This window comes from Calliphora vicina, chromosome 5, assembly GCF_958450345.1.
Source record: "Calliphora vicina chromosome 5, idCalVici1.1, whole genome shotgun sequence".
Taxonomy (NCBI): domain Eukaryota; kingdom Metazoa; phylum Arthropoda; class Insecta; order Diptera; family Calliphoridae; genus Calliphora; species Calliphora vicina.
In genome coordinates this window covers 59,944,117-59,968,485 of record NC_088784.1, presented here as the reverse complement: position 1 = coordinate 59,968,485, position 24,369 = coordinate 59,944,117, and the positions used below count along the sequence as shown (strand labels likewise).

The 24,369-nt window shown below is 31.0% G+C and overlaps 2 protein-coding genes across 3 annotated transcripts; both read left to right on the top strand.

Annotated features, from left to right (window-relative positions):
- The first annotated feature begins 627 nt into the window (after window positions 1-627).
- LOC135961285 (zinc finger protein 423-like) lies at window positions 628-24,369 on the top strand. Its single transcript, XM_065512781.1, has 9 exons — window positions 628-816; window positions 870-1,957; window positions 2,022-2,403; window positions 2,474-2,691; window positions 8,273-8,334; window positions 21,515-21,663; window positions 21,724-22,832; window positions 23,358-23,739; window positions 23,810-24,369. The coding sequence occupies exons 1-9, from the start codon at window positions 694-696 to the stop codon at window positions 24,026-24,028; spliced, it is 3,732 nt and encodes a 1,243-aa protein (XP_065368853.1). The 5' UTR covers window positions 628-693; the 3' UTR covers window positions 24,029-24,369.
- On the top strand, window positions 14,995-18,085 carry LOC135960317 (transcription factor grauzone-like). 2 transcript variants are annotated; one of them, XM_065511581.1, is made up of 4 exons: window positions 14,995-15,166; window positions 16,227-17,137; window positions 17,205-17,586; window positions 17,663-18,085. In XM_065511581.1, exons 1-4 carry the CDS (start codon window positions 15,053-15,055, stop codon window positions 17,828-17,830), a joined length of 1,575 nt encoding a protein of 524 aa, XP_065367653.1. In that variant the 5' UTR covers window positions 14,995-15,052; the 3' UTR covers window positions 17,831-18,085. The 2 variants fall into 2 exon arrangements, with proteins under 2 accessions (XP_065367653.1, XP_065367654.1); XM_065511582.1 differs by having other exon boundaries at window positions 17,205-17,591.

Below are 24,369 nucleotides of genomic sequence, written 5' to 3'. Positions count from 1 at the left end.
AAAACAGAAAATGCGTTTTCTGAAAAATTAAATTTTTTGAGTTATGACGGCTTTGCAGCTAATGCGCGATATATGGTTAGCAGATTTATTTAAACAAATCTGGGGCAGGTTTTCGACTTGGAGATTAAATTAAGTTTAATCTACGAGTTATGTTTTTGGGTCCTCGATTTTGTTTTATTTTCTAGTTTAGCGGCCAATATTGGCAGGTTAATCTCTGTATTAAATCCGAAAATACAAACAGCTGATAAAAAAAAATATTTGTTTAGGAAAACAAAAAAAAATTACCATTCCAGTTTAAGAAAGATATAAGAGACTTTAAAAAATATTATTTGAATAGATATTTTGTTTTAATTTTTTTCCATATTATTTTCTCAACACACACAGCCAGTTACAATTTTCTTATCGCATCGATATAGTAATAAACAAATTAATTTCTTGAGACAAATTTTAAATCATTCTAAATGGGTAAATCATTTCCAGATATCCATCCCTGAAAAAAATGTTAACGCCCCGCAAACATATCTGTTTTTTAGCAGCAATTTAAACAACTCTGTTCCTGTAATTATTTTTGTTTACTTTGGTTAAATGTCATATTTGACAACTTCATTATTGTTTTTTATTTTATTACATGCATAGGTATCGATAAATTTCCAGGACGACCGACCAGTGCAACAAAAATATTGTTAATAAACAATGAGAGGTTGTTTGTTATGTCTAGAAATTAGACAAGATTTAATTGCTACTATTCAAGTAGATTCGACAAAATGGCAAGAGTTAAATGTTCAAAATTTAATTGAAAAACATTTTTGGCCGATGGTAAGTTCTGAATAAATAGTTCAGAAACATGTTCATATACAGTTCAATTTCAGGATGCCATACAAACATCCGGTTCTTGGCTTTGTACTGGCTGCTGGCAAGAATTAAGTGATTTTCACAAATTTTACTTACGCGTAGAAGAAGCCCATTCGGAGCTGGGATCGTCGTTAAAGAATGTAGAATCGGTGTGCCTAAAAATTGATGAAACACAAAATGAAGATTTCAAACCACCCATTGAAAACGTAACATTCAATGAATCACATTTTGAACCAGAGATTTCGCTAAAAGAATCTCTTCAGAATGAGAACTTTGTTGAGGAAGAGGATGTTGTTATAAAAGAAGAACATAGTGAAGATTCATTGGTTGAGGAATCAGTACCATTAACAAGAAATAAAAAAGCTCGGCATTTTAAAAAAACCGTTGATGAGAATAATACGGTTGCTGAAGATCCCTTAAGTAAAAAGATACAGAGTAGAAAGAGCTCCCCAAGAAAAACGAGAATCACAAAGGCAAAAGAATTAAAAAAAACCTCGGAAAAATCTGATACAAAATCAATAAAAGCTCCAGAAAACTCAGAATCAAATACAATAAAAGATGATCCGGATTTAATGGAATTAAATGAAGATGAACCGAATAATGATGACAGCGATACTGACTCTAATTATGAGCCTGAAAAAGATACAACTGACCACAGTGAAAAAAAATCGAATAGCAAATCTTGTAAAAGCACAAATCATGAAAATGACAAATTCTTAACAGAAAATTTTAAAATTACCTGCAGTTTATGTCAAACTCAAACGGAAACATTTCATGCACTTTGCAAGCACTTTAAAATAGAGCATAAGCAAATTGGTTTTGTAATCTGTTGTAAGAAGAAATTTTATAGACGCAGTCTCCTTGTCGATCATGTACACCAGCATGTAAATCCAAATTATTTCAAATGTACAATTTGCGATAAAGTTATGGCCGATCGCAAATGTTTGAACATGCACAACAAAACACATAACGATAAGAAAGAAAAGGTCCATCCATGTGATATTTGTAATAAGAAATTTAGTATGAATATGTCGTTAAAACTGCATAAAATGTCTCATTTGTCGGAAGATGAAAAGCACGTACCCTGCACAGAATGTGGCAAGAAGTAAGTTCATAATACCTTATACAAATATATGTAAATAGTTATATGATTTTAATATTATTTTTAGATTTGCTAGTAAATCGCTTCTTTCCAATCACGTACGATCTGTTCACCTAAAGAAATATATAAACATCTGCGATATATGCGGCAGATCCATACGATGCAAGGAAGTCTTCGAACGCCATATGTTGCAACATGAAGGAAAACCATTGCCCACAGTAAGTTGTGATGTGTGTGGTTTACTGTTGGCCAACAAACATAGTTTGAAGCAGCACAAGCTTATGGTACATCCTGAAGGAGGAAAAAAGGAGTTCACGTGTCCTGTTTGTGCAAAAATATCACCAAATTTAAAGGCTCACAAGAAACACATACAATATAATCACGAATGGGGTTACGATCACAAATGTACAATGTGCGAAAAAGCTTTTAAGACGGCGCATACTTTGACGGTTCGTTAATGCATAATTATTTTATGAATATTGTAAATACATGGTATACAAATTTATTTTTTAACTATAGGAACACATGGCTTCTCATACCGGAACGGTATTATATACCTGCCCTTGGTGTCCAAAAACATTCAACTCAAATGCAAATTTCCATAGTCATCGTAAAAAAAGTCATCGAAAAGAGTGGGAAGAGGCAACTCGTAAAAAATATTCTGGCAATTTACCACCCAATTACAATCCACCACCATCAAATAATACTAACGATTGTGAACTACCTCTGTACATGCAGTGAAATTCTAAAGATAAAATAAATAAATAAAAATTCAACTAATATGTAAATAAAAAGTTTTTAATAACTAAACATTACCCAATAAACATCTTTCCAAACCTATGAACTTTTTTTTGCAAAATTTCATAACTAATTTTTTTTTGTTTTAAATTGGATAAAAATAAATATGAACATTTAAAAATTTCTAATGAAGTTTGAAAGTAACAGGTTTTGTACATCGAAAGCTTATGTACACTATAGAGCCCCCTAGGCTCGGAAAGACGGACGGACATAGCTAAATCGGCTTAGAATTGTTTCGTTTGTGGGACTCAGACCAATATTTCGGGTGGTGGGTATAAAAACATTTGAAAAATATTACTAGCATTTCACCTGCTACTTCAAATTCTACACATTTTATGTACCCATTGTTAAAAAGATCAATAATTTTATTGTAATTCAATATGATATAAAATTTTTTTTAATAAATTTTTTTCGATTAACCAACAAATTTGAATTATTGCGTTTTGTTATATACTATACAGTGGTCGACATAAGTCTACGTACGTCCACAATTTTTGCCACTTTATTAGAGAAAACCCGGTAAATAAAAAAATAATAATGCAGTTTTGTTTGAAATCTATTTTTATTGCTATGCACTAGAGTATTCAATTAATCGGGATTCTGGTTTAATCGGTTAATCGAGCAAATAATTAATCGAGGTTTAGATTTATTCGGTTAATAATCGGTTAATTTAAAATTATTCGATTAACCGAATAATTTATATTTTCATTTTAAATTGAAAATACAACAACGAATTTTGTGTACAAAAGCATAAAAAACAGCAAATCAGGTATTTGAGATCATTTTTATAAACATATCGCCTATTTGCTGCAACAACGTCATAACTCAAAATCCGTGTTTTATGAACTGAGTAATACAAAATATACGCTGTTCTATAATCTTTCATATCGTTTCATCAGTTTTCAAAAAAGTCAATTATTTTTTGTGTGTGAGAGTGTTTTTTTGTTGTAAAAATCAAAATTAAAATTCATGTTTTCTAGTATATTTGATAAGTGAAAATTTGGTTCAATACAGATTAGAAAGATATTAACATCTACTGTTTATATTTCTGAAATCGCATGATTTGTTGAAAATTTATTTAAGAAATAGTAAAATGTCATAAAATATTCAAATACGTTTTTCTCGAAACGACTTTTTGAATTATGACGTTGTTGCAGCAAATGAGCGATGTGAGAGTTTTTTAGGGTTTTAGTGAGATCTTCTGAAATAATCTTTTATAAAAATAATATAATTTAAACGATTTTTTTCTTTAGATTTAATAAAACTTTTCTTGGAAAAAAAACTCTCTCGCTGATTGTATATGTTGGAGAAATTAAAAGCATAATAAAGAATATTCCTTTTTGGATTGTTTTAGATTTTTATTAATTTAATAGTTTCGTTTAGTTATGATAAAAGACTCATTTCAAAAAAAAAGTTTCGTCTATACATGTAAATACAAACAAAGTTTCAAATACATACATGTAAATTAAATATGTCAGTTGTTATACATACTCACTAATCATGTTTAAAAAATATCTAATTTTAATTTGTATTTGAATTGAAACGGAAAAATAAATTCGAAAAAAGTGCAAAAAAGGGAATTTCGGTTAATCGGTTAATCGACACAAATTAATCGGTTTATTTGTTATTTGAAAATCGGCAATTTCAAATTATTCGAACAGTTAACCGTTCAAAATTAATCGGTTAACCGATTAACGGTTAATCGATTGATTACCCTACTATGCACCAAAAAAAATGTTGTTTCAATGTAAACATGCAACTTATTCATAAAAAACAATAAAAAACATTGACAAAAGTCTACATACGACCACAGCATGTCCAGTTTTTTTTTAATACTAACAGATAAGCATGCAATTTATAAAAAGTGTGTTCGCGTACTTTCCAGTAAAAATTATCCACTAACATTAATTTAGAGCGTAAAAATACATTTACATTCAATCTAAAGAAATATCCAAAAAAGTAAGCGAACAACAATTTGTAAAAATAAGTTGTATTTTATGATAAATCAATTTAAAACGTTTGTTTTGTGTTATTTTACTTATTTTCTTAGCAAGACTTATAAATTGTCATAATTTTCAACTTTTTTGTTTTGTTTACATTCGCAACAATATGTTTAAACATATTTTTTATGTTCTCTATCTACGAACTGTCCCTTTTAACACTCTCTTGCTCTCTCGTTACAAGTTTTTAAAAGTAAACGAGCGGAAACTCTGCTGTCAAAGACCTAACTCAGTTGTCAAAAGCCTAACTGATGAGAATGTATTAGTAAATAAAATAATGTGAAAACAAAAACAACACTCGTATGTGTGATTATTTTGAATAAAATTTTGGTTTGAGTTTTTTTCTAGTTTCCGCTCTTGTTGTTTCTCTATGCCCGTAACTTCCAGTGATAATTTGTAAAAATTATTACAAATTATCAAGTACGCGAACACAACTAAAGTCTACAGTTCAAACAATATTCAGTAACTTTGAAAACACTGGTAGAGTTAAAAACAAGCTGCGAAGTGGTCGCCCAAAGAAAGAGATGTAGTAGAGATTACACAAAATTGGCCAAAAAACTCGCAACAAGATCAGAAGTTATTGTTCATCCACGAACAATTCAAAGAACCTTAAATAATAATGGTAATTAAAGCAGAACTCCTCGTAAATTAGCGAACTTTGAAAAGGACAAGGAATTCTGGAAGCGAGTTTTGTTCACAGATGAGTTGAAGTATAACATATTTGGAAGTGGTGGGAGAGATAAAGTATGGCGCAAAACAAATATAGCAATGGATCCGAAAAACTTACTCGCTACAGTTAAGCATGGTGTTGGCAGTGTGATGGTTTGGGGTACTGTCGCTGCTTCTGGGGTGGGAAAGTTAGTGTTTATTGAGGATAATATGGATCGTTATCAGTACAAATCCATTTTGGAACAAAATTTGATACCATCCGTTGATATTTTATCCCTTGGTTAAAGTTGGATTTTTCAGCAAGATAACGATCCGAAACATTGGTCTCAAATTGTCAAAGATTGGCTACTCTACCATGCCCCATGACAATTGTACACACCAACTCAAAGCCCGGACTTAAATGTTATTGAGCACGTGTGGGGAATTCTACAACGGAAGATCCGAAAACATCTTATTACTTGTGCACCAATGTTAAAGGAGAACCTTGCAGAAGAATGGCAAAATATAACGTCCGCAGAACTGGAAAATTTAGTTGATTCGATGCCCAGACGCTTGAATTTGAATTTAATGAAAATTTTTATTCGCTGAAAAATTTTTATTTAGTGTACAGATCGTATGTAGACTTTTGTCAACATATTTTTTTTTAATTTTTTGAGAAAAAAAGTTAAGTTAATTATAAATTTAGCGATATTTTTTTGTTATATTACTAAAAATGCATTTGAAATAAAACTGCATCATTATTTTTACTTATTATGGTTTAGAAGTCTGCGAGTTACGAAAATAATGGTCGTATGTAGACTTTTGTCGGTCACTGTATATGCTTAATATCATGTCTAGTTCCACTACTATAGAAAATTCAAAAAAGTCAAATAGAAGGATAAAAAGTACCGTTAATCACTGCTTGTGGATTATCGTATATTTAAGCTACGTGCACACTAGAGCGTACCACCTTACAAGCAAAAAAAAAAGTGTGACGTACACCCCATAATATAGTGTATTTCAGCAAGGCAGTTACGAATTTTTTTATATTTTTTTTTTACCGAATGTAGGGGTCGCCTTTTTAAATTTTTCGTTATATCTTCGGATCTTACCCCCTGTCTATACTTGACAAATATTTATCATAACAAGTAAGGACGTTTATTGTCAAGACAAAGTTGTCTGAGATAAAGCACTAACAATTTTGTCATAACGAAGCAATAATACTAATAAATGCTGACTATACCTGATAATTTTTTATCTTGACAACCATTTTGATGTTTATGATAATAAAAATTATTTTTTTTCTTATTTAATTATTATTATTATTTATTTAGTAGTATTTTAAATACTTTATCTTATAACTATATAACATTTGATTAAAATTATTTTAAATTTTTAAAGGCTCTGATATACATTATTTTTCACAAAAAATACACAATTTCTTTTAAATATATTAATGTTTCGTTCATTTTTTACATCACTTGGTAATAAGTTGAATAACTGTAATCCTTTGTAGAAGGCATCTTAGGCATCTCTTCATGGCATTATTTGTGGCTTTATGTATCCTAAAATCGCTGGCATTTCGCAGATTGTATGGTTGTACTTCGTTGACATATGTTAGTTGTTCTGTTAAATATCCTGGAGCACTTCCTATCTTCATTTTATATATAAAAGTTAATGTATTTAGTTGGAGTCTTTGTCTGATGTTTAGCCATTTTAGTGTTTCTAGCATAAATTGAATTGATGTAAACCTATTGCATTTAATTATAGTTCTCATAGCTTTATTTTGTAGTTTCTGTAGTCTCTCTATTTGTGTATTTGTGCAGCATGTGTATAAGATTGTTGAACCGAATTCAAAATGTGGTTTGATTATTGTATTATATATATTTATAGCAGTTATTGTCGATATTTTGCTTCTTATTCTCCTAAAAAAACCAATATTTGTTCCAATGTTTTTACAAATATATTCTATATGATCTTTTAAGTTAATGTTTTTATCTATTATAAAACCTAAGTATTTTATCTTATCCACTTTCTCTATTATTTTATCATTAATTTTAAAAATTGTATTCTGTTCATGTTTATTTCCATTATTTTCGTTTAGTTTTAATTTATTCATTTTCAACCAGGTGTTTATATTTAATATGTCTTGCATTAGATCGTTTTGGCATTGTATTTCATTTTCGGATTCATTAAAAATTAGAGTATCGTCCGCGTATAGCACTATTTCACATCTGTTAAGTACGTTTGGCATATCATTTATGTAAATAATAAATAGTAGAGCTCCTAGGATCGATCCCTGTGGAACCCCATATTCATTATTTATTTCGTTCGATTTAATATTGTTTACTTTCGTTATTTGCTTTCTGTTGGTTAAATATGATTCAAACCAACTCAGTTCTTTATCTTCTATTCCGTATTTGTAAAGTTTTAGCACTAGATTGTTTCTATCTATAGTCTCAAAAGCTCTTTTAAAATCGAGAAAAATTGCCATAATTTTGTGGTTTTTGTTAATATTTTTCCATCTATTTATAACATAATTCACTGATGTTTCACACGAAAAACTTCTTCTAAACCCGGATTGATATTTTGATAATATATTATTTTTTTCTAAGTAATCTTCTAGTATCTTAACAGTTTTTTCCAGAATTTGTTCACATAGTTTTAATGCGTTTATCGGACGAAATTCTTCACATTTATTTGTTTTTGCCACCTTTTCAATTGGTGTTACCATTGATGTTTTCCAATTTTCTGGAAAAATTCCTGTTTCCAACGATGTATTTACTATTTTCAGTACAACATCTCCAATTAAATTCCAATTATCTAAGATAATATGAATATTTAAATTTTTAAAATCTGGTTTCTTTTTTAGGCTTTTACACATATTTTTAAGTTCTATGTTTGATATTGCACGAAATTTAACATTTATCACAGGTATTTCATTTAAATATTGCACATTTTCTATATTATCTCTAATTTCCTTAATACTGTTCACAAAATATTCGTTAAACTGGTTCGCTATATCACAATTGTTATTATATTCTATATTGTTAAATATCAGATTGTATCACAGATCGGTTTTTCTTTAGGACTAAGTCTTTAATGTTTTTCCACATTTCTTTTTGATCTTTGGTTTTGCTTATATGCCTGTTAATATATGTATTTTTTTCATTTTCAAGCTTTATTTTATATATGTTTCTTGCCATTTTGTAGTTATTCCATGCTGCATATGTGTTTTCGGCTTTTGCGATATTATATTTTATTATTTTTTAATTTTTTAAACGTTGTAGTTGCATATTAAACCATTTATTTTTTAAACTATTCTCATTTACTGTCTTCTTTACTGATAGTCTTTTTATTGCGTTTTCAATAGTTTCATCAAAGATATTTACATTATTGTTCAGATCTTGGCTTTCATCATAATTTATTTCATTCACTTCTCTTTGAAATCTATTTTTGTTGTATTTAAAAAACTCTATCTATTTTTTATTTGAATGTTTTCTTTTCTCATCGGTTATTGCAATTTCAATTATTTCGTGATCAGATATTTTATTTTTTTTACTATTATTTACTTTCATATTTATTTTATTTGTTATAACATAGTCAATTATTGTTCTTGAATTACGTGTTATTCTTGTATATTCTGTTATCACTTGCTTTAATCCATTATCATTAATGATCTGTTCTAACTTCTTCTTATATGCACTTTCTTTGGCCCAATCAATATTAAAATCTTCTGCAACAATTATATCCGTTGTTTTTTCACTAAGTTCCTCCATTGTTTCCTCGATTACTTCGTAAAATTCTGAATCTTGACTGCTGGTGATCTATATACAGCAGCTATTATCATTGAGATCCTCTTGTATTTAACAGTGTATGCACTTATCCAGTATTTCGAATCACATACCCTTTCTTGTAATAAGTTCACTTGCCATTCTTTATTGAAATATATGATTAATCCACCTTTTCTCGTAGAGTTTGACAATGTTGCAAATTGATTAAATGAGTTTCCGTTAATATAATAAAATCTAGTTTATCCGTATTTGCAATTGCTTCCAACTGATTAAAGTTGTTAGTTAGACCTTGTATGTTAGTGTAAATTCCATGTATACTCTTTAATTGTTAATCCATTAAACCCATTCTTCTCTTTTTTAACTTTAATTTATTTTGGTACACCGGACATTCTTTACTTATGGTTGCATGATTTATCAGGTATAGAAAGAGGGTTAAAGTATGATATATCAATGTCTAGAGAAGACCAATATTTTGTCTAAGAGCCATTGGCCTCAAGTATCCCGTTTTACTATTTATCCAGATCTGTGTTCCTACCACCCTAGGTTAGGTTAGGAAGGGGGTGTACACTGCAAGAAGAGTCCAAAACCATATATTAAAAAAGAGAAAGAAAGAAAGTGAAAGAGAGATCTTATCCCGGATTCGGAGTCGCTGTAGAACGTCCCTTAAATAGCGTTTGTGTTCAGTACTGCTCCAGGATTGGTTTGTATAGTTGCGGAATCTTTCATAAATTAACCTGTAGTAGTGACATATAGGTGGTTTAACCCCCGTTAACTAGTATCATGATCTAGATCAGAACCATATCTAGCCAGTTAATCTGCTACCTCATTTACCTGTATGTCACAGTGCCCTGGTACCCAACACAGTCTTACTGAGTAGTGTGCCAATAGCTCCTCTAGAGCTCTCCTACAGTCCTCCATTAAATTGGAGTGTATTAAATGACATTCCAAAGCCTGACTGTCCACATATATGGTCACTGCAGACTCTCTATTTACGTGTGCCTTTATCAACTCTGTGGCTTTCCAGATAGCGAAAATCTCTGCCTGGAAGACGCTACACTCATTTGAGAGTCTATAATAGCGCTTGATATTATTGTCGACCAAATAAACCCCGGTCCCCGTACCAGAGTCCATCTTGGATCCGTCAGTGAAAACTGCGCACCCATCAAACAGTTGATCGGATCCAACCCACTCATCTCTAGTGGGGAATTCTACTGGGGGTGATGCCCCGAAGTTGAAGGTCGCGATCTTATAATCAGAGATTCCAGATGGAATAATGTCCTGACCAATAAGACCTGCATCATACAGTATCCTGGTGTGACCTACCCGCAAGGGTTTTACCAGAAAAGACTCTGATAGTCTAAGTAAGTTCCTTGCTGCCACACTTTCAACATAGTTCTCAATAGGTAGTAGGTTCAGGATTATATCCAAGGCCGCCTGCGGAGTGCTACCTAGGGCACCTGTGATGCCCAGACATGCACACCTTTGAGCTTTATTGAGTATAGCCCTGTAGCAACGTTTCCTCATTGCCTCCTACCACACTACACAACCATATGTAATAATAGGTCTAACCACAGAAGTGTAGATCCAATTAGATTAAGGTCCTAAGAATAGAATTAACCGCTAACAACCACAGAAGAGGAAAAAGAAATCCACCTTGTGGTGTTCCCCTGGTAACCCGTCTTCTAATCACATCGTCTCCTAGGGTTGAGTTGATAATCCTGCTTTCCAGCATTAAGATTATCCAACTCACCAGAAAATCGTTAACACTAAGTTCCACTAACGAGTTCCTAATTGCCTCTGTTTTTATATTATTAAAGGCGCCTTCTATATCCAGAAACGCAGCTAGAGTATATTCCCTATGCTTCAAACTGTGCTCTATACAACCGACCACCTCATGACGCGCACTCTCAACAGATTTACCCTTGAGGTATGCATGTTGAGCATTGCTGATGAGGTGAGTATCTATATTGCTCCTTAGATATTGCTCTAATATTTTCAGAACATAGGCTGATAGGTCTAAAATCCTTTGGTTTCGAGTGGCTGGACTTACCGGCCTTAGGTATGAATACAACCTTGACCTCCCTCCACCCGCACGATAGATACCTACTAGTGAGACAACTCTTGAAGATGTCCGCCAAAAGAAATAGTGCTGAATCCGGAATGTTACATAGCATTGCCGGGAATACTCCATCCGGACCCGGTGACTTGTACGGGTCGAAAGTTTTCACCGCCCAGGCTAGTTTTTCCCTAGTGACTATTTTCTCAATTTGTCTAGAGTCATGACTTATACCCTCAGGCATATTAGCCTGCCGATCGTCAACCCTAGTGCCTATACCTTCACAACCAGGAAAGTGCGTTTCCATAAGCAGAGAGAGTGTCTCCGAGCTGGATTCCGTCCATGAGTTGTCAGCTCTTTGGATATACCCTATGACCTTTGGGTCTTTGGATAAAATTCTCCGGAACCTTGACAGCTCATTGACGTTATCAACGGATTCACAATAATTCATCCATGAATTCCGCTTCGCTCTTTTCAGATCCCCCTTGTACTTATTGAAACACAGCTTGTAGTTATTCCAGTCTCCCTGTAGTCCAGTGAGCTTCGCCCTATTAAAAGATTTCCTAACCGTCGACCTTTGAACTCGAAGTTCCTTAGTCCACCATTTAGGCTGCTTACGCCTACCGGGAAGTTTTATTGGGCATGATGACTCATAGCTCTCAATGAGTAAACGAGTGAAATTATTCACCGTATGTTCCAAATTGGATGGTAACAGTTCACATGAAGTTGGCTGTTCCATCCCAATATGAACCTTATCATAAAAGGTCTCCCAATTTGTCCGCCTAGGATCCTTGAATGGTACCCTTGCAGACGAATTGAAATCCAAGGTGAAGGTAATCCTACTATGATCCGAAAAGGAACAGTCCGTGGATACCCTTAATCTCTAACGAAATTATCATTATGGTTCGTCAATGTCATATCTATAACCGCCTGCCTATCTTTGTTCCTGAACGTGGGCATATTGCCCTTGTTACAAATAACTAGATTATAGTTGGTTATGAAATCAAAGACACACTCACCTCTCTTGTTTATATCGGCACTGCCCCATTGGCTGTGATGAGCATTTGCATCACATCCTAGCACAAGGATAGCTCCTCTCCTTTTTGCATATGCCGTTAGCACCAGCACCTCATTGTCTGGTGGATAGTGTTTATAAACCGGTTAACCGAAAAACCGGTTTTTCTTCGAAATCTCGGTTTTTTGCGAACCGGTTAATTTAAAATGTTGATTTTCGGTTAACCGGTTTATCCGGTTTTTATCAGTCGGTTAACCGGTTTTTAAAATTTAGGTCTAAAATCAAGAAATCTCATGGTTTTGTGCATTTTTTATATTCTTTGTATACACATTATTGGTCTTATTTGAAACCTAAACTGCTGATTTACAATACAAACCTATTTATATTGATATTTTTAAGAATTACAATGATTCTAAATAGTAGAGGACGATGAGTTTACTTAAAAACATTTTCTGAATAAATTGCACATAATGAAACTATTAAAAATGAAATTCCGCATAATTCTAGAAGTTAAGTTAAATCTTAATAATGATTCATTATAAACTGAGTGATGATTTTACTTAACGTTAACTTGAATTTGATGTGCATACCTTATTTCTATCAATTTGAATTCATTAGTGTATTTTGTTCTTAAAATTTAATTTTAATATTTTTGAAATCTGATAATGTAGTTTTATTAATTATTTGGTAAGATTTATAATGACAAATTATCACAGTTATGAAGAAGTGCGTTTGCACCTTATATGTCCTTTTTTGGACTTGGAACATTCTCTGTTTCATATCAGAAAGTCGAGGTGATAATAAGTTTAAAAATTATCAAATATTTAATTAAAAAATTGATTTACATATATTTTTTGGTTGAAATTTAATGAATACACCAATAATTAAAACAAGTAATATATATATAGTAACATATTTATACTCAATTCCATTTGACTGAGATAATAATTTTGAAATTTTTACAAAATAAAATGGACTTAGCACTTTTGTCTATTCATAGTTATTTAATATTAACCATTCCTGACTACTAAAAACTAAAATTTTTTAAGCTGTATATACTTTATTGGACATTTTATGTTTTCTACACATATATGACGGTTAACCGGTTTAACCGGTTTTTTCGATGTCGGTTAACCGAAAAACCGGTTTTTTAAAAAAGGCCAATTTTCGGTTAACCGACAAACCGGTTTTTTAAAAAGTCGGTTTTTTATAAACACTACTGGTGGATTTACTGGCATCTCACCCCTGGTTTCTCCTACCACCCTAATGTCAGAAAATTAAAGCTCGCAAGAAATCATTAAACTTTTGCTAACGAAGTAAGAAAGTATAGTCGGTCAAGCCCAACCATATGATACCCTACACCTAGAAGATGATTATACCCAGTTCTCTTTTAAAATGTATATGGGAGCTGGGTTTGAATACCAACATTTTTAAGAAATCTCGTTAAATGGTTTTAAGAAGTGGACCTCATATGGAAGCTATGACTAATTATGGACCGATCGTTATAACATTTGGGAAAATGACTTCTGTATATATATAACCTATTTTTATTAAATTTGATTGGAAATCCAACATTTTTAAGAAATTTATACTATAACTAGAGTGATTTTCGGAAGTGGGCCTTATATGGGAGCTATGACTAATTATGGACCGATCGTTACAAAATTTGGTGGTGCGAGTTCGGCTTACATAAAAGTTATTTGCGCTGAATTTCGTTTGGATATTTATATAAGTAAGATTTTTATGAGAGCTTAACTATTTTCAGACGGGCAATTATATGGGGGCTAAGAGAAATAATGGTCCGATTCTAAAAAAATTCAATAGACTTCGTTCTTGGAGCAATAGAAAAGCTTTTACCAAATTCTTAGTCGGGCAAGGCTGACCATATTTAATGCAATTTTTAATAAAAAGAGACAACTCATTTTATTTCTCATTTAAAATATAGGCCCTTCCTTCATTGATATCTTTAAAAAAATAAAGTTAGGGATTTTTTAAAACGAGTTGAAAATGAGACATATTATTATAATAATAAAAGTAAATAATTCATGAAAGTCAGAGGATTAAATCAGAAATGAACTGTAAAAAATTATTTCTTATAAGACAAGTTATCAAAAAAGATGGTAATACGCAGGTAAAAACTTTTCAAATCCTGTAGGTGGTCTTTTTTGTTATTACTATTTACTCCTTATAAAGTGAATCAGGGATGATATCTTTAATCGCCGACTTTGATTTATATTTGATGTTTTTTGAACTTTACTTTCTCTAAAAGAATCTCCAAAACAAATGTAGAAGTTTCATACAATAATAAAGATTTATCCCAAATAGACCAATAACAAGTTCATTATTCAAAATATTCCAAAAACTCGTGAATGTTCACGGCTGTCACAGAATTCTATTCTATCGAAAGTGGAATTATTTTAGTATTTAGCTTTTTTACAAATAGTAAAACGAAATTTTTGGAAAAAAAAACCACCTTCCGTGGAATTCAATTTTGTTCAATATTATTGGGTTTTCTTCAAGTTTTAATTAACATCTTTTTTGGCAAAATATTTTTTCCAAAAAATAATTTTAAGTATGTCTTGGTCTCAGGTTAATATTTGTAAGATAATGAAGACCTTTTTCACCTAAAATTATTTTTTCCAAAAATAAGAGCAAATATTTATTACTGATAGACTTTATAATGGGTACTGATGAACCAAGTACTCAATACTTCTGTATCACTAGTAAATTGTAAAATTTTACTTTTGCCATTTCAATTGATATTTAATAAATTTATACTGCTACAGCATGCAAAAATGTCTGCTTTGCTTATCCATGAGCGAGTTGTTTATAACTGTTAATTCATTACAATGGCAAGAATTTCGCGTAAAGTATATAATTAATAAACATTTATGGCCGATGGTAAGTTGATGTTTTTACAGTAGCCTATCATAGAATTATGACCGATGCATTTTTTTTTAAATTAGAGGTACAAAATTGATTTGCTGAATTATGAGCGGCTTTTATTTAAACAGATCATGCTTAAATCAAGATTTGCAGCATACTAATACATTAATGTGATTGCTATTTTTCTTCTGTGTAAATAGTGTACACATTTTTGAAGGAACTTCGAAGTTTAATTTTTTGCATACAGCGATGATGGTGTTCGAGATACCACTAAATAGTACGTACATTGCGTCGGCTGGAGACTGTGTTAATATATAAATTTAATTTGTTCCTAAGATTTTTTATATTTTTGGAACTTTTTGAGCTCCCTTGCTCTCTATTTATTTTCCAATAATTTAATATAGTTAAATGGAAAATTGCAATAGATGGTTTTTTAACAAAAATGCCATATAAAATATATGATGGACTATTGAATGCTTAACTCGAATTTATTTTATATCCGTACGAAATATTGGATATACATAGCTTTCAAATTAAAGCTACTACCACAAGCAACTTTAAAGCATAACATTTTATGTAAATCCCTTTGTCGGGATACATTCCAGAAAATATAAGTTCATATCGATATAGAAATGATAAGTAAAAGATTGTCTGGTTTTCGGGATAGAGATATAAAATCGAATTTATTAAAGTGATTCCTGCTATATTCTCACAAGGAAAGTATGTTTCAACAATTGCTGTTTTGATTGCTTTGTACTGACAAGTCTGACCCTTATCCAATATTTAACTCTCTCCCCTACGACGACAACCTAAAGAACTTACCAATTGTTAATGTTAGTCGTGAAAATAATGCAAATATAAATGTACACATTTTAAGATACGATATTTTTTTAGACACAAATTTGGTGCCAAATTTTATTGAAAACGCCGGTCTTTTATAATATTAAAAAATGAGAAGAATAAAAAAAATGCGAATAAAAATGATGAAAACAATTACCAATTATTAATTAGAATTAACTGGCAGACTTTTAAGCTTTAACATCAAATATGTTAAAATTTGTTCTTATTCTTATAGGAATATATAATTCCCACATCGGGAGTTTGCAAGAAGTGCTGGCAAGAACTTTATGGGTTTCACAAATTCTTTAATGACATACAAGAGTCTCACAAACAATTGGGACACATAACTACTTTTAAAAATGTGGACTTACAAGAATCTAAAGAAGAACGCGAAAATGAATTTGAAAACATTGCCGACATACAATTTGAACCAGAAATAATACAGCTCTCCAAAGAATTTGAATTTGAAGAAAATAAAACTGTTATTAAACAAGAGCATTGTGCAGATTTTAGAGCAGAAGATCCATTAACTGAACTAGATGAATTGGTATCAACTACAGCAACTAACAAAAATGTCTCAAAAAATACAGAATTTCTGAAGACTGAAACTGATAGTTGTGAGACCGATTTAGTTAGCAGCTTCGAAGGAGCTGCCATTCTTCTTAATTGTCCCTCCGATTCGGAAATATTAGAAAATAATGAATGTACTAAGGAACCGAATATTAATGAATACAAAATTGATGAAATGGATAAATTCATTACAGAAAACTTTAATATCACCTGTTGTTTATGCCATACAGCTATGAAAACATTCCATGAAATGTGCCAACATTTCAAAATTCAACATAAAATTCGTGGATATGTTACATGTTGCAATAAAAAAATATTTAGGCGCTGTTATCTACTGGATCACATAAATTTTCATTTAAACCCAAACTATTTTAAATGCAGTCAATGTGGTAAGGTCTTAGCAGATCGTCTGTGCTTAAAATCCCATCTAAAGACGCACGAGGATAATGTGTCGAAAAATCATTGCTGTGATATTTGTGGTAAAAGTTTTATGTGCCATTCGAAATTAAAAATACACAAGACAACACATTTGCCCGAAGATGAAAAACAATTTTCATGCTCAGAATGCGGAAAAAAGTAAGTCAAATCAGTATTTACACTTATTATTTATTTTTTGATTAGTTTTTCTAAATCTTTGTATTAGATTTGCCAACAAATACCTACTTTCAAATCATGTACATGCAGTACATTTAAAAGTTTATGCCAAAATATGCGATATTTGTGGTAAATCTTTAAGTTCAACAGATGATCTTGAACGTCATATGCTAGATCATGAAGGAAAACCAGCACCCACCTTTAGTTGTGACATATGTGGACTAATTTTGACCAGTATGAAAGGTTTGAAACGCCATAAAAATACAATACATCCAGTAGGTGGACATCAAGAATATACCTGCTCAATATGCTCAAAAATATCACCCAATGTTATGGCCCATAAAAGACATGTCAAGTTTTCGCATGTAATGGGCTATGACCATAAGTGTAAAATATGCGAGAAGGCTTTTAAAAAAGCAAGAACTCTAAAGGTAAAGTATTAATAAAATGTAAGGCCTGCAAGTAAGAACTAAATATTTATTTTTAAATCGGTATTCGTATTTTCAGGAACATATGGCTACACATACCGGCACAGTTTTATATACATGTACTTGGTGTCCAAAAACGTTCAACTCAAATGCTAATATGCACAGTCACCGCAAAAAGATGCATCCTGTGGAATGGCTAGAGGCAACTAGTAAAAAGTATTCAGGCAATTTACCTCCCAAAAAATAAAGACGAACAATACGGGTCTACACCATTTTCAATTGAAATTGAGAGCATTATACATGATATTGAGAAAATTGCAAAAGAAATTAAGAAAATTCCTAATGATATTGAAAATTTTAAATTGAGAAAATTCCAACTGAAATTAAGAATTCCAATGTGAAATTGAGAAAAATTCAAATCAAATTTAGAATTTCTAATAATTTTGAAAAAGAATCGATGTCATTGTTTTCAATAAAAACAAAATTTTATTTTTTTAACGTACTTAATGCAATTGGATTAAGATAGCAAGTTCTAAACATTTTCCTGGGTTTTATTAGCAGTCTCTTTATCAAATCAATATTGGTGTCTTTTCGAGATGTTTTCCAAAATTTTATTTGTTTGTTAATAATTGTAACAAAACATCACTTAAAATAACACTTAATTAGAAACTTACCTTTAATTAAAAATAAATATAATTCTGTGCGTTAGTTTGAAATACTATATCAATTTTAATATTAAAATAATGTTTAAGATATTTTAGCTAGAATACCTCTCACTGACTTCCAAACGTGTAATTATTTCGATCGCAATTTTTTTCTTTCTTTTTCATTATTTACTTTTAACTGTCATTAATAGTACCGTTATTAGAATATAAAGTAAAAGGTACACAACAAGATATATTAATAGACCTTGGTACACAAGAATCACAAAAAATGAAGTTAATTTGGCATTGCTTTTTAAGACAGGATAATAATAAACTTTTTTTTGTTATTTTTGTCGTCCTAAATTCTCAAATCGAACACTGTGCGTTCATGAATTTGGATTGTTATACGCTGAGTTATGTTTGGTATAATTTCAGGTAAAGTTGGATATTGTTTCAGTAAAGTTAATTTGTTTTTTTTTTCATGTTTTTAAATAAATTAAATTTCTTCTTTTTAGAAAATATAAGAAATTGGACTCAAATAAAACAAAGTATTTTTTAAGAATCCTCCTGATTTAGTGACTATTTTAACAGATTTCTAACATAAGTTCGAATTTTCGGACTTAAATTTGAATAATAATGCATTGCAATCAGGTTAATGCATGACTAGATTTTGTATGCCGCACATAAACTGGATGTGTTCCTTTTTCTTCAAAAAAAAACAATATGATTTCTTTTCACCTTTTTTAACGCACTAAATTTGTCTTCATCTTACTGCACATGCGTTTGCAAAAATTTAAATGAAAAACACTCACATTTCTTTTCGCAGTGTTAATTTTTCGATTAATTAACGCTAAAAGTCGATTTCAATATAAAGTTGGTAGTGTAAACTCGACCACAAAATAATCGATTTTTGAAAGAAAGTCGATTTACCATTCACTACTCCAAACACGGTAGTAGAACCAGAAGAAGTTTTTGTCAAAAACATATAATATAAATAATTTGTATTAAGTCGAACAAATGACATTTTTCTGTTATAGTGAAAATCGATTTATTTGGTCAGAAAAAGTCGAACAATCGATTAAACGTCGATTAACTGAAAAGAGTCGAAAAAGGAAGACTTTTTATATTGTTTAAAAATAATATTTAAATGCAATTTGGTTATTTATTTTATAGGAAGCAACATATTTGAAACGATATTGTGATAACATCGTTTTCAATCATGGCAGAATCAACGAGGGAGAGTTGTTAATATTTACCCCTACAACGTCAAACTATGGATGTTAATTCTTTATATTTTAATTTGATTTGTACGCGTTTTTCGATATTTTTAGTGTTAAACTTTAATTTTTCACATTTTTATTTCATATAATATAATTTTTTTCACAGATCAACTTTTAAAATTAGATTTTTTCAACAAAATTTGAATTTAATTTAATTTTTTCATAGACATTCCATTTTGATATTTTTAATGGTAATACCCAAAGTTTTAGGGTCTATAGTAGAAACAAAAAGTCGACTTTACGAACTTTCGACTTTTTCCGTTTCTTAAAAGGTCCACTTCTCGTCTTTTTAGTTAAATCGACTTTTTTCGACTTTTTACCATTTCTTGTAAAAAATACATGGTTTATATATTTATTGATGTGTCTTTTGTAATGTTAACAATAAAAAATAAATTATTAAGGCGATAATAGTTAGATTACAATTTATAAAATTGTAGACAAATTTACATTACTAATTTGGCATGTTTATTATCAAACACATATAATGTTGCAATTAAATATTTTTTTTAACAATCTAATAAGTCGACTTCTATCCATTATTCTACATTTTTCGACTATTTTCGACTTTTGTGAAAACATAATCGATTGTTCGACTTTTTCCGACCAAAAGGTCGATTTCGACTTTTTTCAGAAAACCCTACAAGTATATTTATAAATATACTTTGGTAATACCGTTTTCGATATTATATCCATAGATAAAATATATATTTTCTCTATGATTCAAGGCGTATTAACAAGGTGAGTGCATAAAATCAGCAGTTTCTTATTTCGCTGTGGTTTTATGTACACTATATGTCAAACTTTGTTTATGTTTACATTTGTTATTGTAAATAACATAGTAATATTTTAATTCGCCTTGATTTTGACATTTACCGTACATTTAAACAAAAACAAATTGCCTGTTGTTTTTGCATTGTTGTATTTGTTGCCGGGACGCACTCACCTTGTTAATATGCCTTGCTATGATTATATCCAAGGCGTATTTAACAAGGTGACAGCAGTGGCGAATTGAAATAAATACAGGCGAATTCACTTATTTTTTATATATAGAGTTTGACATACGAGCGTACGGGCGGATATTTTTTATATATGTAGTTTGACATTTGTGCGTGCTATTTCTATAATCAGATTATAGAAATAGATTATTAAATGCACCTGGATTATATCCTTCTCTGGTTTATTGTTTTATTCAAGGTGCATTTAATAAGGTGCCATCGGCAGCACAGCTGATTATAGAAATAGCTCGCACAAATGTCAAACTACATATATAAAAAATATTCGCCCGTACGTCCGTATGTCAAACTCTATATATAAAAAATAAGTGAATTCGCCTGTATTTATTTCAATTCGCCACTGCTGTCACCTTGTTAAATACGCCTTGGTTTTATTTCAAGGCGTATTTAACAAGGTGACAGCAGTGGCGAATTGAAATAAATACAGGCGAATTCACTTATTTTTTATATATAGAGTTTGACATACGGGCGGTTATTTTTTATATATGTAGTTTGACATTTGTGCGTGCTATTTCTATAATCAGCTGTGCTGCCGATGGCACCTTATTAAATGCATCTTGTTTTATTTATAACATAAATAACATGGCGTAATGATTATAAGGTGTATGCGTTACGGCAACAAATACAACAATACAAAAACAAATAACTTTTATAGTGTCAAAAACAACTGACATAATGTATACAAACTACAGCAAAAAAAAATTTTGACAAGATTGAAGTTGTAAACAAACTCGAGCAAAAAAATAATCAGCTGTTTGATTAATGTCACCTTGTATATCATTACACCATGATAAATAAAAAAATTTTAAAAGTTGTTTTTTTTATAAATTACCGTTGATTATCGAAAGCATCTCTGTTTTCTCCCCTCAACTGTCGAACAGCAGCTGATTTTATCTATGCGGTTATAACAACTCTGTTCATTTATGTTTGTTTACATTGAGGTTGGCTGGTTTGATTGACTATTAGTTTATTTTCCAACATTAAATTTGTTGAGTTTTAATAGAAATTTACAATTGGGCTATGGAAGGTTGTATTCTATGTCTAGACCTAAACAAGGAACTTGCTGAAAGCATAGCCATAAATTCAAATGAAAAGTCCGATTTGAATATCAAAAACATGATTGAAAAACATTTATGGTCCATGGTAAGAATTAGAAAGATGACATGAAAAGTAGTATATTTTGTATTTCTTGCTAAATTTTAGAACCATATAGAGAACTCCTCGTGGCTATGTGCCACTTGCTGGAGAGAACTATACGAATTTCACAAATTTTATACACGCATAGAAGAGGCTCATATAGATTTTGGTTTAATGATGAATAATGGTTCAATGGATGAAAAGGAAATTTTGCACATGGAGACTACAGTAGAAATAGGAAACAAATTTGAGGAAAATACAGTCGATGCATTAAAAGACTTTTTGATTGAGTATGATTTAAGTGACAATCATTTGGGAGATGATATTGAGGAACAAAAATCATTAATAAAAAATGAATTGAACGTAGAAGAAATTGACGATGATATGCCCTTACTGCAAAGACGTAAACGAGGACGACCCCGTAAAGATACCTGTAATGGTACTAGAGTACCTGAGGTTCTTTTAACCAAAACAAAAAAGAACAGGCAACGGAAAGTCAAAGATGTCTGTAATGATGTAAATGGCTCTCCGTTAAATAAAAAATGCAAGCGAAAAAAAACCAATGCAACATTAATAGAAGACATTAAAACCATCCCTACCTCAGAAATCAAACAAGAAGATAATGTGGTATCTCTGCCGAATGATCCCAGTATTTCGTTGGACAACAAAGATAATAATACAGATACTAATGATGAAAGTGACCGCGATTCCTTGGTGCATAATGACAATGCAAGAAGTCCTAGCCCTTACGTACCAAAAACAAATCGCAATGAAAGAGATAAATTCCTAGAGGAAAATTTTAATATTACTTGTTTCGTGTGCAATATCCCTCTGAAAACATTCTTTGCTATGTGTAAACATTTTGAACAACATCACGATGAACGTGGTCATATAAAGTGTTGCAATAAAAAATTTTATAGACGCAGTATTTTAGTCGATCACGTACATCGTCATTTGGATCCAAACTACTTCAAATGCAAGCAATGCGGTAAAGTTTTGGCTGATAGACGTTGTCTGGAGTTGCATGTTGAATCTCACGAAAGTAATCCAGAAAAGAACCATTGTTGTGATGTTTGCGGAAAAGGATTTGCAAAATTAGGTGTTCTAAAAAAGCATAGAATGATACATTTGTCTGATGAAGAAAAACAATTTCCGTGTTCCGAATGTGGAAAAAAGTAAGTAAGAGTTTTTATCTTCAAAATCCATTATATATGACTATACCATTCACCATGAGTGCTTAGGGTATTTATAAGTTAAGATTCTCATTCCCTTGATACAATTTGTTTGAATCTCGATGTGCCAGTTCCCGATTTACTTTTCTATTTACAATTTCCCATAAACACCATTTTAGATGTGTGTTTAGGGTCATTGTCACGTACATGAGGAAACACCTTGCTTTTTCAAACAAAAAATTAATGTACAAAGTGTCTTTTATTACATAAAATCATTCTGACTTCAAAAAGTCTCATGTGTATCGTTCATTTACTTACTTAACTGTTCTCAAATAGATTAATGTGTATTTTTACACTGTTTACCTGGTTTCTAGAAAAGTTGTATTTTTACACATAGATACATACATACTTATATTAATTTGCATAAAACATAATCGTTCAAAAATCATAAAAATTATTTAATTTGAATTCTAATTCTAAATTATTCGTAAAGTTTTATAATTTACTGTAATTTTTTAACCCTAACAGTTTCGGCACCAATTATTTGCGCTCCAGTCATTATCGTTCCGTTCACCTTAAAAAGTATGTTAAAATCTGTGATATTTGCGGTAAAGGTATACGTTGTAAAGATGTATTTGAACGTCATATGTTACAACATGAAGGTAAAACTGCTCCCTCTGTAAGCTGTGACGTTTGTGGTCTACGTTTAACTGATAATAAAGCCTTAAAACGTCATAAAGACATGATCCATCCTGCGGGTGGAAAACAGGAATACACTTGTTCAATATGTTCGAAAACATCACCCAATCTAAAGGCTCACAAGAGGCATGTGCAGTACAAACACATAATGGGCTACGATCACAAGTGTACTATATGTGAAAAGGCTTTTAAACGAGCACAAACTTTAAGGGTAAGTTGTGAAAGACAATTTAAACCATAGTATGAATAAAAAAATTACGAGACTGTTTTTGATATTTTAGGAACATATGGCCTCACACACTGGTTCGATTTTGTATACATGTCCCTGGTGTCCTAAAACATTTAATTCAAATGCCAATATGCATAATCACCGCAAGAGAGTACATCCTAAGGAATGGGAAGAAACATCGCGACAAAGATATTCTGGCAAATTGCCACCCAACTACAAACCTCCAACATTAACACAGCCTTCTGATTTCGCAGTTGCAATGGATATTTAATAAACATGAATACAATTTTAACATTTATCAGTTATTCTTAAACTTGAAAATTAATTTGAAATTTCTCATATCGACAATTACGGCTATTCGCAGACCGTATTAAGCACACATGTCAAATTTTTCCTAATACATTTAATTCAAACGCAAATTGCATAATCACAGAGAGTAAATCCTAAGGAATAGGAGAAACGGGAAAAATATTCATTTCATTTATATTACTTAATCGAGCCCGAAAGCCCTGTATATATGTTTAATACAGTATACATTGTAATGTTCGTGTAAATATAAAGCAATTAAAAATATAATACTAATATAATAAATCGTATTTAAGATGAAAAAAA